Source organism: Engraulis encrasicolus, chromosome 12, assembly GCF_034702125.1.
Source record: "Engraulis encrasicolus isolate BLACKSEA-1 chromosome 12, IST_EnEncr_1.0, whole genome shotgun sequence".
NCBI lineage: Eukaryota > Metazoa > Chordata > Actinopteri > Clupeiformes > Engraulidae > Engraulis > Engraulis encrasicolus.
In genome coordinates this window covers 56,681,352-56,697,577 of record NC_085868.1, presented here as the reverse complement: position 1 = coordinate 56,697,577, position 16,226 = coordinate 56,681,352, and the positions used below count along the sequence as shown (strand labels likewise).

At 44.7% G+C, this 16,226-nt stretch overlaps 1 protein-coding gene across 3 annotated transcripts in view; it reads left to right on the top strand.

Annotated features, from left to right (window-relative positions):
* Positions 1 to 5,180, top strand: part of LOC134459952 (NACHT, LRR and PYD domains-containing protein 3-like) — a 57,035-nt gene extending 51,855 nt beyond the window's left edge. For all 3 annotated transcript variants that reach the window (XM_063212463.1, XM_063212462.1, XM_063212461.1), the window contains exon 10: positions 5,067 to 5,180. In XM_063212463.1, coding sequence (XP_063068533.1) covers positions 5,067 to 5,079 — 13 coding nt within the window. In that variant the 3' untranslated portion in view covers positions 5,080 to 5,180. The remainder of the gene's footprint in view (positions 1 to 5,066) is intronic.
* The last annotated feature ends 11,046 nt before the right edge of the window (positions 5,181 to 16,226 follow it).

The window sequence follows — 16,226 nt, the reverse complement described above, 5'->3', positions numbered from 1 at the left end:
TCAATGCATGTAACATCCCGAGACAGCAGGACCTGGAAGGCTGGCCTCATTTAAGCCAAGTTCTTCTGCCAGAAATACCGGCACAAGTTGAACTCCTGATTGGCATGAACATGCCTAGAGCACTAGAACCCCTAGAGGTCGTTCGGAGCGTGGGCCGTGGTCCTTTTGCCATTAAAACTGTTCTTGGCTGGACTGTTAACGGGCCGCTTGGCAATGTCAACAGGATCTTTGCGGTGAGTCTGGATGAGTTGTGGAAGCAGCAGTTTAAGATGGACTTCCCTGAGAGCAGGCATGATGAGCAGTTGGCTCTGTCAAGAGAGGATTCTAAGTTCCTAGAATTAGCCAGTAAGTCAGTAACACTGAAAGATGGGCATTACAGCATTGCCCTGCCATTAAGAGATCGAGACATGAACATGCCTAACAACCGCGCCATTGCAGAGCAGCGTGCTGTAAGCTTGAAGAGAAGATTTGTCAGAGACAAAGAGTTTCACAGAGACTACACCGCTTTCATGACTGACCTCCTGTCCAAAGGCTATGCACAAAGTGTGCCTTCTACAAACCATCAACATACGGGCCGTAAGATCTGGTATATTCCCCACCATGGAGTTTATCACCCAACCAAAGGGAAAATCAGAGTTGTGTTTGATTGTGCAGCATCATTCCGAGGTGTCTCGCTAAATGCTCAGCTGCTGAGTGGTCCTGACCTCACAAATACACTGGTTGGCGTGCTGACTAGGTTCAGAAAAGAGCCCGTTGTCTTGATGTCTGACATTGAAGCTATGTTTCACCAAGTCCGTGTGCCAGAGGAAGATGCAGACCTGTTGAGATTTCTATGGTGGCCCGGTGGGGACTTCAGTCAGAACATGCAAGAGTACAGAATGGCAGTTCATTTGTTTGGGGCAACATCCTCTCCGAGCTGCGCTAACTATGCGCTAAGAAAATGTGCAGAAGACAATCGGTCACACTTCAGCCAGCTGGCCGTTGACACCATCTTGAACAGTTTTTATGTTGATGACTGCCTTGCCTCAGTAGCCTCAGAGGAGGAAGCTATCTCTCTCTACACAGACCTCAGAGACATCTGTGCTAAGGGCGGTTTCTACCTTACAAAGTGGATAAGCAACAGCCGCATCGTCCTGGCTAGAATACCCGAGGAAGAGAGAGCAAAGGAAATCAAAGACTTGGACTTGGACTCTGCCGTCCTGCCTGTCGAGCGGGCATTGGGCGTCCGATGGTGCGTGCAGTCAGATGCATTCAAGTTCCGTATATCCATTCCAGACAAACCACTGACCCGTAGAGGTATCCTCTCCACAGTAAGCTCCTTCTATGACCCCCTAGGGTTCCTCGCTCCAGTTATCTTCACTGCTAAGAGGATCCTCCAAGATCTATGCCAGATGGGAATGGGATGGGATGACCCTGCACCGTTGGCAGTTGCCCAGCAGTGGAAAGACTGGGTCACAGAGTCGCGGCTGTTGGATGACGTTAGCATCAGACGATGTCTAAAGCCTCCTGACTTTGGGGAGCTGACCACTGCGCAGTTGCACCACTTCGCAGATGCAAGTGAGAAGGGGTACGGAGCCGTCACCTACCTGCTGCTGTGTAACAGCCGCTCCCAAGTACACACCTCTTTCATAATGGGAAAGTCCAGGGTGGCACCATTGAAACCAGCCACAATTCCTCGAATGGAGCTGACCGCAGCTGTGGTAGCAGCTCGCATGGATGGGCTGTGGAGAAAGGAGTTGAGACTGCCCCTCCTAGACTCGGTGTTTTGGACAGACAGCACTTCGGTGCTGAAATACATCAACAACGAGACAACCAGGTTTCGTGTATTTGTGGCGAACAGAGCCTCAGAAATTCTGAAAACGTCAAAGGCCTCCCAGTGGAGATATGTGAACACGGCAGATAATCCCGCAGATCTGGCCTCCAGAGGCATAAGGGCGGAGCCCTTCTTGAAGAATGCGTCATGGCTAAATGGCCCCACCTTTCTTAAGCAGCCAGAGACCGAGTGGCCTGTGAGCCCAGACAGTTTGCAAGAACTCTCTCTTGAGGACCCTGAAGTGAAGGTCTCTGCCGCAATTAACATTTCACAAGTGGCTGCCAGCGATACTGATGGTGGTGAGGATGGCCATCCTTTTACCCACCTGATCCGTAAAACCTCATCCTGGACTCGCCTTATAAGGGTGGTGGGTTGGATCCTGAGATTCAAGACAGCACTCCAACACAGCAAAGCCAACGCTCCTCCTCAGTCCTCTTCAGCTCGTCGTCACACGGACAACTCTCATAAGGGCTTCCTCTCAGTGGGAGAGATCCGTGATGCTGAGACGCAGATAATCACGTTCTGTCAATTTGAGCGGTATGCAGAAGAGATCTCCTGTCTGCAAGGAGGAAAAAATGTGAAACGAAGCAGCCATCTGTATAAATTGAACCCAGTCTTGGAAGAAGGGGTGCTGCGAGTTGGTGGACGTCTTAGCAGAGCCGCTATGTCTGAAGACTCCAAGCACCCAGTCATAGTCCCCAAGGACCACCACATTGCTGGCCTCATTCTGCAGCACATTCACAAAGAAGTGGGCCATGATGGTAGGAACCACATTCTGTCGAGGCTGCATCAGAGATACTGGATTCCCCAAGCTGGTACTCTGATAAGAAGCATCATGTCAAGGTGTGTGGAATGCAAGTGGCATCATGGGGCAGTTGGCCAACAGCAAATGGCAGATTTACCTGGAAGCAGAGTGACCCCTGAGAAACCTCCCTTTACCTGCGTGGGGGTGGATTACTTTGGCCCGTTCGAAGCGAAGCGTGGGAGAAGTCTGGTGAAACGTTACGGAGTCATCTTCACGTGCTTGGCGATCAGAGCTGTGCATATTGAGGTCGCCACATCTCTTGACACTGACTCCTTCATTAATGCCCTACGCCGCTTCGTTGCAAGGCGAGGCCAGGTACAAGAACTGCGCTCCGACAATGGCACCAACTTTGTGGGAGCAGAGCGTGAATTAAGAAGAGCAATGGACGAGTGGAATCAGGAAAAGATCTCTGATACTATGTCGCTGAAGGGAGTGCAGTGGATCTTCAATCCCCCAACTGGATCACACCATGGCGGTGTATGGGAGCGCTTGATTCGTTCCATCCGAAAGGTCCTTAACTCCACCCTCCGGACACAGCACTTGGACGAAGATGGTCTGCAAACGGTTCTATGTGAAGTTGAGTCAATCCTTAACAGCAGACCCATTACTCAGCAGTCCACTGATCCAAATGACTTGGAGGCACTAACTCCAAACCACCTCCTTCTGCTCAAATCGAATCCACACTTGCCCCCTGGTCTGTTCCATGCAAATGACCTTTATGCACGGAAAAGATGGAGACAGGTCCAATACATCTCTGACCTGTTCTGGAAAAGGTGGATCAAAGAGTACTTACCACAGCTTCAGCGACGTGACAAATGGACAAGGGTCAAGCCTAACTTCACTGCTGGAGACGTGGTCCTGATCGTCGACGACTCTGCACCTCGTGGTTCCTGGATCATCGGCAGAGTCACATCAACCGTGCCAGACCAGAAAGGGCTGGTGCGTCAAGTCTGGGTCAAGACCCCGACCAGCCTTGTATGCCGGCCTGTCACGAAGCTGTGCCTCCTTGTGGAGGCTTCTGATCCCTGACCTTTGACCGCACACATAACGCGACCTTGACTTCTTACGTTAAACGCACTGGCCAGTTGACATGACCAACTTCAACTTTAGGCTAAGTGCTGGCAACCTCTGGCCTATGACTGACCCCCCCCTGACCCGTACGAAAAAAAAAAAACACACATACACGCACTCATGCACACATACCCAGGAAAAGGAAAGAAGGGCGAAAGAAAATGTCTTCATGGACTTTTGAGTAATGAATTTGATGTGCATGCATAATGTTGGGGTTATTATAATGTGTAATTATTACTGGGTGATGTCGTAATAATTAGGGGCCGGAATGTTGCGGACAGATTTTTGGGTTCAGAATGTGATTGACATGCTGGGTTGGTGACGTGCGTAGAGTGGGTCACGTGGTGATCAAGTTTTGTATATCACCTGGGCTACTTGGGAATGGTGGCAGTAGTAGGGTGTAGGTGTTTAGGGGAAAGCCTACATTTTGTTGAACGCTTCTTTGTACACGCTACCGCTCGTTTGGGCTACGCTGCACCACTGGCTTTATTAAGAACCGCTTATGACCACGCTACTCTGTGCACCTTAAGCCAATTGTTTGCACAGCGCACTTTCACTCCTTGCACGGTTTGCACACCTGTGACTTCGATTCAATGTCTGGATTTTAATGGTCCCTGTGAAACCCTTTTACCTCGAAGATGTAACTTGAATAAAACCAGCAAAACGGAAACGTGGATCTACTCGGAGCCTTTTGTACAACGGCGTGTCGGGCAAACCTTTTCCCTAATTCAGCTACTTGGCGACTTAATATTTGTTTGATACGTCGCCACAACAATAACCATCAACAACATATTCTGCATTTTCAAAATCAGGTTTTCAAAACGCGTTTTGTCCCATCTCTCAAGAATCCCTGGAACTTCATCTAAAAAATGTAATGAGCACGGCGCCAGCAGGCATCAGCCAATGGAATGTTCACATTTTTCTAAACACGAGCTTCGGTTGGTCGAGATCCCTGGTCAAACGCTTCAGGTTGAATCGTTTGCCGCGTTCAACACCCCTGACCTGTGCTTTCCAGGCAAGGGTTAGCAGCGTTGTAGCTCTTTCAACGCTGGCGGTGTGATCGCACGGTTAAAATGGTGTTCCGCGGCTATGCGTAATAGGCAGTGGGTGGGCCCTGCCCTTGGCACGAAATTTCCACCTTTCAGGAGTGATTTTACTACATTCTTCGTCTAGGTCATCAGCCAATGAGTGACTCCCATAGAGATGACTCGTTCATCTCGCTCAAAGAACCGGGGACTCATACGAGTCCTATTGTTCTTTTTTCTTTTTGAATAAAATAATAAAAAGGGAAAAAGGAGAAAAAATGAGTGTGTGAACCTTTTTTACAAAACTGATAGTGGTATATGACATGATCTCATTTTCTCCTCCATCCTGCAGGTGGTGGGACTAGTCTAGCAGCTGAGCAGCAGTGAGGAGCCCTGAGATGACACCAGCACACACACACACACACACACACACACACACACACACACACACACACACACACACACACACACACACACACACACACACACACCACAGATTTGTTTGGAAATTAAGGGGTCAGTCTCCTCTGCGGGGTCGTGGTAGGTTGGGGGGGATGCAAATTCATGCGGCGTAAATTAAAAACAGCACGAAAAAAAACGAGTACAGTATAACATCGGTGCATTGAGAAACTAGGCCTTACAATGATTATGTAAATGGAAATCTTCATGATGCCTATGTTAACATTTTTAATACGACAATGATTGTTGTGAAGGACTAGAGACTGTTCACATGACCAGGTAGCCTGCGAGCAACCCTTGTGGCCACACTTGTGTAGTTAATTGGTGTGAGAGTCTGGGGGTTTCATGCTTAGATGGAGAGGGATATATCAGAAATGAACCCATTGTCTTCAGTGGACTGTTTGTACTGTTGGGCATTTTTGTGTGTTCAGAAACTGCAAGTCTTCGACAGAGGGACCCCCTCCTTCGACATTTCGTGTTTGTGTGTGACCTGTTTAATGTTAGATAGAAGGTTATGATTAATGTCCTAAGTATTTCTGCCTTGTGGAACGGAGATGATGTTTCTGGTGTCTGTTATGGTGTAGTGTATTAGTATAATAACATGTATGTGTAGATTTAGGAGTCTATTTGGTAATTTCATGCAGTAGTGTCTGGTTAGCTATTCCCTATGTTTGTTAGTGTATGATTAGCTATTAATGTTGTAATGACTATGCAGGGACACTGTTACATTTTGTTTACTTTATAGAAACCACAACTTCAGTAACAAAACTAATATCATCACAACCAAAGTCACAATTACAAGTTCAACTGTGAAGCACATAGGACCATAACCTCCCAACTGTGAACTCCACAAACTACAATAAATACTCTCGACTTGTACATCATGCCTGCATTTTAACCAGATGCCGCCGGTGATTTCTATGCATTTTTAACTAGGATCAATCAAAACAATGATTAAGTAAACATTTCCAGTATGGGAGGCACAGCACGATACTGCTGAGCTATAAATGTCAAAGATTCACAGATGATGCAACTATAACTCTGTTATGTTACATGTCTAAGCACAAGTTCCCTCTATCGGGTCGGTTACCGCAGAAAAAGGGCATTACTGTTACGGAGCTGACAAAAGCGTGAACGTTTGCATGATGCTTCCTTAGGATGTCCTCAATGATTTAAGACTAGGAGCCCAGCTGTAATATTACATTTTCATATCAATCAAGTGAATAATTCACATATCAGTGACAGCTTGGATGATCTACCTCAATAAGGGCATTACAAAGTAAAATATATGCTGATCTGTGTTCAGATATATATATCTGTCAAGTCCTGAGTGCAATTTGGAGTGATAAGGGTCTTAATGATTCTGAAATTATTAACAACATACATAAAGTGTAGTCCTATTGACAAGTACTATCCATCTTCTGTTCCACTTTCTTCTATTAGAGCTTTAACCTAGACTACATGTTGGCTACATAACCACTTGATTCATTGATTGCACATACTTTCTAATTAGTGGGTGTGGTCTTTTTGGTGTGGTCCTTAATAGCTTGAAATAAGAGCATGTGAAAATCCCATAGGCTTTGAAGGCAGACATCTATGAAAGTAGCCTATAAGTCATCAGATGTTTACAAATCAATCAATCTTCTGCAAGCCATTGGAAAACATACCAGGTGATGCAAATAGGCTATGAGGAACGATGAAATGGACCACTTCTATGGCATGCACCAAATAGGCTATAGTAAATAAGCACATGTTCATAAGCTGAAGTACCTGGAAGATGTATGTGTGCTTTGCATATGAAGGGCAGTCATGGGTGAGCGGTTAGGGCGTCAGACTTGCATCCCAGAGGTTGCCGGTTCGACTCCCGACCCGCCAGGTTGGTGGGGGGGAGTATTCAACCAGTGCTCTCCCCCATCCTCCTCCATGACTGAGGTACCCTGAGCATGGTACCGTCCCACCGCACGGCTCCCCATGGGGCGCCACTGAGGGCTGCCCCCTTGCACGGGTGAGGCATAAATGCAATTTTGTTGTGTGCAGTGTGCAGTGTTCACTTGTGTGCTGTTTTCACAATGACAATGGGAGTTGGAGTTTCCCAATGGGCTTTCGCTTTCACTTTCGCTTTCAAAAGGAGTAATGGTACACTTTGTATTATATGCCATATAAGAAATGTTGTTGTATAAAGCTGTTTCTCCTTTGGTTAGCAGTGCTCACTGATTACTGAGCTAACTGTCATACAGAGTCTGATGCGAAGAATGCGGATTCCCAATTCCGTTTAGGCTTATTGTGTATATTGTACAGCAGTGTGTGTTATTGTGTGTATAGTTTTCAGTACTTTATTAACAACATGGTTCTTATTACAATGTAAGCTATGTACATTGTGTGGTGTGACATTAAAAGCGCTTTGAAAAAAAAAAGTTTTCCATTTGCATTTCCACAATAAATTCACATAATTCATGGAGTATCCTAGTCATAGTGCATCTTATGAGAATGACGAATATCCCAGGAAAATTAGTCATCATTATCATAATAATAAATTGTAATTGCAGTGACATGGCCATATAAAGTATGCATATATTACCCTAATGGGCCAATGGACGGTCAGCTATAAAGACGGTCAGCTTTTACATGTCATTAAGTGCCTTTTTTGTCCAATACCAGCGAGGCCAGTGAGCAGGCAGACAGGCTCTGTTTCATATGCTAATCGTTGGGCCATTAGCACTCAACTGTGAGAGCTTGCTGTGGATCAGATTCGTTTGTGACAATTATGTCTATCCACAAACCTCAAGTTTGTCAGCGTCCAGGGCATTTTCTCAGACGTCCACTGTCGTCAACACAAATCCTGCTTTTTGTGCAGTGTGGGACACAAGAATTAGTTCAGGACCTGTTTGCAAATTCAGGGGGAAAAAAACAATTTACCTCTGCCTACATGCATTTAAAAACCATTTCCTACATTTAATTTGAACTGCAGATGTATATTGAGTAAACAGAAGCTTGGCAAGCCCGCTTAATTAAAACAATAACCGTGGTTATTTTCATTTGTCATGCAGTGTGTGCGTGCTTGTGTGCGTTTGTGTACGTGTGTGTGTGTGTGTCTGTGTGCGTGCTTGTGTGTGTGTGCGTGCGTGCTTGTGTGTGTATGTGTGTGCGTGCGTGCTTGTGTGTGTATGTGTGTGCGTGCATGTGTGTGTGTGTGTGTGCGTGCTTGTGTGTGTGTGTGCCTTGAGAGAGTGAGGGACGAGATGGGATTTAGTTGTCTTTTTTTATGAACAAACATCCCTCACACAAAAAAACAAACACCAACATACAAAGACAAACAACAACAACGACAACAAACACCTACACATTAGACAGCAAAATATCTGCCTTTACTCGAGGAACGGTCCCCAAAGACCCACAAACATTTCACCTCTACCCCTCATCAACAGTCTGATTTTTTTCTAGTTTGAGAAAGTACAGGATGTCCAGTCCTTGATCCAACGGGTACTGAAGATTTCAGGTTCAAAACAATCAGTCGTCTCGCCAGTAGGGTGGCAAAAGCAAGAACATCTTTGACTCTGATGAAGACGCATGTCGAAACGTTAGTCTTACTGCACTGAAAAAATAAATAACAGAATATAGACATCCGTGTGGCACCAGATTCTTTTCCCTTTGCACTTATTATTTAGTCCTGCTCTGGTTGCACCGGATTGTCAAATTAGAAGTGCGGAGGGCGTATTTCCTTTGTTTTTACAACATCATGTGGCCTCTCGTGCGGGCGCTCGCAGGGTTGGGTCACCAAAGCTTACAATGGTAAAAATATGGGTCCCTGAAGAAAAAGGTTGGGAACCACTGGTCTAAAGAACACATCAAGGGCAGTGTCCCTTGGTAGAATGGGAAACCCAGGAAAAGTAGACTGAACAAAACTACGGACCTGCAAATATCTAAAGAAGCGCTGCTGAGGCAGAGGAAACTTTCTACAAGCTCCTGAAATGAAGCAAACACACCGTCTATGTATAAGTCCCTAAAGTTGTTAATACCCAATTTGTAAAGGCAGCAGGGCCGGCCCTTGGCATAGGCAGTATAGGCAAATGCTAAGGGTGCCACTCCAGTAGGGGGCGCCGCACCAGAGAATCAGAGTAAAAAAAAATCTAACAAATCTAATCTAATTGAATCTATTCCTAAGAATATAATACATCATCACAATGGACACAATGAAAGTAAATTAAACATTAAAATAAATAAACAATTCCTCATTTGCCACCACCTGCATTGTTTAAGAAGTTAAATTGCAACAAACTGCAAAATTTTAGCGCATAGGGGGTGCTGAATTGAATACTCGCCTCGGGCAGCAAATAGACAAGGGCCGGCCCTGGAAAGCAGTATCAACTAGGGAAAGCATGGCTGGCTGTAAGGGGGAAAGCTGTTGGCTGTACAGTAAGTGGTACAAGAGTAGATAATAGGGTCTGTTGACCAAAATAACGTGTAAACTGGATCCAAATGTTCAGTGAGCTTCATAATCATGATCTGCTTCAGTCACAGTGCAGGTTGACATCTGTGTTTCTTTTAGGTGTTAAGATTATCAATGTTGACAGCATTCATGCAGAGGCGCATCTTGCCACCTGGCAAGTCAGGCAGCCGCTTGGGGCCCCCAAACCCCTAGATATTGAATAACAGCCCATATTTTACTACAGTAGTGGTGATTTTGGTGCAAATGTTTATTCTTCAGCATTTTCGCTTGGGGCCCCACCTGGACCTAGAATCACCTCTGCATTCATGCATCACCAAACCATGTCAATTCCACTACCATGCTTGACTATTGAGAGGATTAACCCCTTAAGACGCGGCTTTATACATTTGTTGTTACCAGTATGGTAATGACCAAGTCGTGGTGCATTACTAAAGGGCCTGTGTTGCATCATAGTATTGTAGTGCTATGGTAGGTACATTTCAATGACTATTACAGCGTGCCATTGGAGGTATGGCGCGCATTAAGGGGCTACCTTTTCTTGTAATTCTTGACACCATGCTTGACACATGCTTGACAGTCACCATCCAAAGGAAATCTTGGTCTCTTGGTCTCTTCAGACTGTGAGTCAGAATGTGAAAACACTTCTACCCACAGGGGACAGTATTGGACCACTTTACCATCAGAATATGAATACAAGTATGCAAATGGAAGAACCAAAATCCATATTGTCACACACACACACACACACACACACACACACACACACACACACACACACACACACACACACACACACACACACACACACACACACACACACACGCATCAGATATCAGTTATTGTGGGATATTGTCCCCTCTGTCCTGTTATGTACCAGAGTCCCTCTATGAAGTGGTGTGTGTAGAGTGCAAGAAACGATTTCCAAGAGAAGAGTTTATTTTCACTCGTTGAAGGTTTATTCCCATATACAATTTCTAAATGCGCGGGTAAAGGGGAAGGGGAACAATGGTAAAATGGAATACAATTTGTAATTATATATAAAATATATTGTTGTTGTTCATGACTATGGTATCCGGCCTTATATTGTATTACTCCTTGAATGAGCTTGAAGGGAAATAAAGAGCACTTTTGTTTAATTCTAGCAGAAAGTCATTATTATTTGCATGCATTATAGCCTCTCCTATGCCTTCATGTGTGCTTTGAGCTCTGTTTGCTCTGTTCAATTCTCATCTCACATGTCAGCCCCCGCATTCACCCTGACCACACACACGTACCCCGCAACACTGACTGTCGACGGTTGATGGAAGGTGTGTCTGCCAGAATGGAGGACTAATAGGGTGATGGATACGCCTCAACCCTCAAGGTCTCTGTTGTGCGCGCCTCCAGGTGCTGCGCGTCCGTGTCTTTATCCTGGGGAATCCCGATTGGGCCACGCCCTCTCCAGCAGGTAAGTCCATATTAGGCGTCGTGCGTCATGCAGGAGAATTAACTGGAACGAGAACTGCGTTAGTGAATTTGGGCACAACAGTGTGTGAAAGAACTAGCCCGACTGGTCAGACATTTATTTCTAATTACTTAGTCATCCACACATGATCTGATTATGCTTCTCTGGGGAGGTTTTCAGGTGAACGGTGTTACCGGCCAATAAGCAAACGAACTTGGGAGCATAATGACATGCGTCATGAACGTCAACTGTCAGTGATTAGTCATTTCAACCCAGAGCTGAGCTCACTCCTCCCACCCAAGTGCTCGGGGGCACCGAGGATCCAGACCGAAAATGACTTGTGAAGTGAAACCAGGCTATGAAAGAACAGTTTCATTTAATTTCATTTATTGTTTATTTAACAGGGACAGTGTAAAAATTGAGCCAGATTACAGCCACAAGGCTAATTTTCATCTGCAGTCCCTGGACAGGAATTGGTGTTAAGATTAAAAAAAACAATAGGATTAAGAGGAATAATACTATAAGAATATGACAACAATACAATGAAAAGGTGCACAATGTGCAAATAGGCCCACACTATTACATGGCCAAGAATGCATATCTAGTTAAAAGAATACACCAAAGAACAAACAAAACAAAAAACATATATGATAAAGTAGACATAAAACACCAAACATAAGATCAATGACTAAAAATGTTCACAGTGCTGCCTTGTTTTTATAGGCGAGTACATTTAGGGTTTAACCCCAAAAAAATTGATACAAAAGGTTTTTTATGGATTCTATTACTATTTGACCTGCTAAATGACATACTAAAAATCTAGTAAAATCTGACTTTGGGAAATTAGATTTTTCTTCAACATGGCTGCCATAGGCTTATTGGGAGGGAAAGTGGAAAACAGCGATCCTAGCGGTTACGTTCCAAACACCAAGGTGGACCTATTGAAACTCCCATAGACGAGTTATAAAAAAAATCCCACAAAGATATGACTAGGAACTATAACACCAGATACATTTTTCAGCGTACACAATAGGATGAACTACTACCTGTGAAAATCTTGAGTCATTTTTTGCCCTTTTAAGAAAAATAGAAATTGTGCCAATCTGGTCGGAAACGGACTACAGCTCCCAGCATGCTGTGCTTCGCGCCTCGTTGACAACACAGAGAAACAAATGAACGCGAATGAACGCAAGTTCTTCGCATATCTTCACATTCTTGTAATCCTGTGACTTCCACATTGTCTTCTTATTACACATATATACACGCGACCATTTTGATTTGGTTTTAACTTCTCTAGTAGATATGATGGCTTCTGTGGTGACAAGTAACCACCTCTCTGGCTCATGTTTGGCTATGCTAATTTGGCTATCCTAATTACATGGATTAAACACGTCACACATGCCAGTCAGTGTAGTTCTGTATTAGCTTTTTAAAGAATATTAAAATCATGTCATGGGGCCTCTCACCTGGCCTGGTAACTCTCTCTAATTGAAATCAATTATCTGCCTCTCTGCTCTCTACTCACTCTGCCCTGTCTAATTAGCTTCACCAGTCTCTGCTCTGCTCTGCTCTGATCTGTTCTCATTAACCCACCAGCTGCACTACATTTCCTGCTCATCACCAACAGTATTTAAAGCCCTGTTTTTCAGTCTACCTTTGTCAGAACGTCTGCGAAGCCTGCACCTGTTTACCCTGCTTGCCTAAGCTCTACTCCTGACTCCTGAACCCGGACCTGCCTGTGCTCTGTTCTGCTCTGCTCTCCTGACCTGGAAACCCGACCTGCCTTTTGTCCCCGACTTCGACTACTCTTCTTCCCCGGTAAATCTGAACAGCCTTCCTCCTAGTGACTACGATCTTTGCCTTGCCCTGACCTGTACTGCTGCACTCCATTAATTCTGCCCTGTTGTGTGTGTGTTCCCCCCAGGATTCTTCCACCCGGACTCTTCATCGGTCATCTCCACAGGAGTCACATCTGCCGACGGGGGGGCACACACACACAGGAACCTCTGGAACCCCTGCCATCCCGGTAAAACTCTACAAACCCTGGAAACCTCCTTCTCCCAATCCCCTTTCCCCTGAACTTTAATAAATATCCAAAACGTGACGCATTTGTGGTCCGCGTCTGTCTGTACCGTGACAAATCAGTTCAGATCAGTGAAAAACCGAACATTTTACCACCTGATTCGATAAAACGGTCCAACATGCCTATAATATGACTGCCACTACTTCTACTTCGTCGTCAGGGCCGAGATGTAATTTTTCAAAGAAAAAACCCATTCATTTGTTGCAGGGGCTTGGAACATTGCCAGCAGGGGGCGATGAGATTACTTTCCCTCCCAAATGTAAGGGTCATTAGGGGTTATTATAAGAGACACTCCAGGTGAATAGGCCAAAAAATTTAGCTTGCCGATATCACCATGAAACTTAATCCGGTGATTACTCACATATTTGTGAGAAATAAATGTATTGCAAGTTTTCTGAAATGTTATGTTTTAATATGGTAATTGGACTATATCTAATTAAATATGCATTACATTTCAAAATGCAAAAACTCAAAATCTGAAAAAGCCAAGCTCAAAATTACTCTTTTATTTTGTTTCTAGTAAGCCAGAAGATATCTTCAGAAGGGTATTATGGACATCTCTTTTTGTTTTGTAGTAAATCTAAAAGTCTTTGTGCAGGCACACTAGCTAGCATTTATTTTTCAAAACATTATTATTTAACATCTCTCTTAGATGTAAATAATTGAGTTTTATGTTTCTCAAGTTCTTCCAGACATTCTTTGAGTCTGGTGGTATCATTCTTAGCATGTATCAAGGGCAAGGTCAGCTGTCCTCAAATCATAGCCTCTCCACAGAGGTGTCCTGAGGGCTGGTGCTGGGACCCCTATTTGCCATGTACACCACATCACTGGGCCATGTTATCTGTTCTCACAGCTTCTCATACTACTGTTACACCGATGAAGCACAGTTACTTTGTGCCAGATGACTCCACGGTCACACACATTTCCGCTTGCCTGAACTATCCACAAGTATGAAGGAATGCGCCCAAATGCACTGCTAGTGATCCCAGCCAAAGATTTAGGTTGCCATGATATCGAACTCAATATGGATTCTTCTACTGTTGCCTCAAATAAGGCCACAAGAAATATAGGTGTCATTGTTGCTGACCATATCTCATTCTCTGACCACATAGCTTCAGTTTCCCAGTCATGTCGCTTCTCACTGTTAAATATACATAAAATCAGACTGTATCTGACCTGACTGGTTAACACCATACCTAATCACAAGTGAGATTAGGTCTGGGGAGTTGCCTATTGTAAATTCCATAGAGGGCAGAATACTTGGCTATTATGACACACTGCCCTGCTATCTGATTGGGCAGAGAAACTGTAAAGGTTGGAATGCTTGGCCATTATGACACAGGTACCATGATCTTGGACGTTATGAGTCATCCTCGCCAGACTGTCTTTCAGATCGAAACGATTGTGTAGAACTAAAGGCAGTATGGGAGTTCCCAGGCTAGTATCTGACCTGACTGACTCAACTTCTGATATTGTCACCTGACACCAGAGGGTGTGTTTCTCATCGTCACTGCAATGAGTGTGTGGCTCGCCATGTCTGCAATGAGTGTGTGGCTCGCCATGTCGAATTGATCCCGGAACGGAATTCACACGGCCTGCCACGTGTGTGTGAGTGTGTGAGTGTGTGTGTGTGTGTGTGTGTGTGTGTGTGTGTGTGTGTGTGTGTGTGTGTGTGTGTGTGTGTGTGTGTGTGTGTGTGTGTGTGTGTGTGTGTGTGTGTGTGTGTGTGTGTGTGTGTGTGTGTGTGTGTGTGCGCTTGATGCCAAAGTGTCATTCAAGTGGCTTGCGTGTGTGTGTGTGCATGTGTGTGACCCCCCGCGTGGCACAAATATTTGACCAGTAGCTATATAATGAGGTGCAGCTCCAAAACAGACTGTCTTTCAGATCGAAACGATTGTGTAAAACTAAAGGCAGTATGGGAGTCCCCAGGCTAGTATCTGACCTGAATGACTTAACTTCTGATATGGTCCATCTGACCTGAACTACGGTAACTCCCTCCTGACTGGTCTTCCAGCTTGTGCAATAAGCCCTTTGCAAATGTCACTGCATGCCACTCCTCTTTTTCATGCCCAAATTGAATACAAGGCCCTCACCCTTGACTACAAAGCTACAACAGGCCCTACTCTGGCATATCTGAAAGCTATGCTAAAGCCCCATGTTCCTTTCAGGACATTGTCTGTCTCCAGTCCAACCGTTTCACCTTGCCCTCCACTTGCACATGTAGTGGCTCCTGTCTATTCAGTTCAGCTGCTGAAAGACCCAAAATACCTAGTGACACCATGATTCATCACTGATGATGTGTCCTGACAAACAACACTTGGATATTACCGTAGCAGTAGTGTCTTTATCCACCCTAACAGCACTCCAAAACAAACAGATCCTGAAAACATGTTAATTCATGCCAATGTAATTATCATGTAGTAACCTTTATTTGTTTATTTTTAAAAAACTTTGATCTTGAAAATGACACCTTTCCTGAAGTTAGATTTTCCTAGAATTTTAGTATGTTAGTAAGGACAGCTGGATGTATTGAAATCAGTTGAAAAACCTTTCACATCAATTTTTTGGGGGGTTTGTTTTGGCCATAGATGTACTCGACTACTCGACCATTTCTTGAGACCTGTTTTAAAACTACTGAGTGTGTTGCTTTGTCTGATACCTACAGGAATACTGTTCCATAGCCCTGTTGTTTTTACAGAAAAGGCACTTTGACCAAAAGTGGTACTTCTAAACACACTTGAAGAGTCCCCTCTAGACGATGCTCTTGTATTGTTTTCTGCTCTACTCAGACTCACCAACAGTAGCCAGTGTCTATTTAGGAGATGTTGTACATGTTACAAGGTACATCACAGCTGATCCAAAACATCACAGCTGATCCTATGTCCTTGTAAAACACACAGCAGGCCTACGGGCACTCATCTCTCCCCTCCACACACACACACACACACACACACACACACACACACACACACACACACACACACACACACACACACACACACACACACACACACACACACACACACCAAATTATAAAGTGTCCACAGTGTCACATGTGCCTTAGCTGAGTGGCACATAA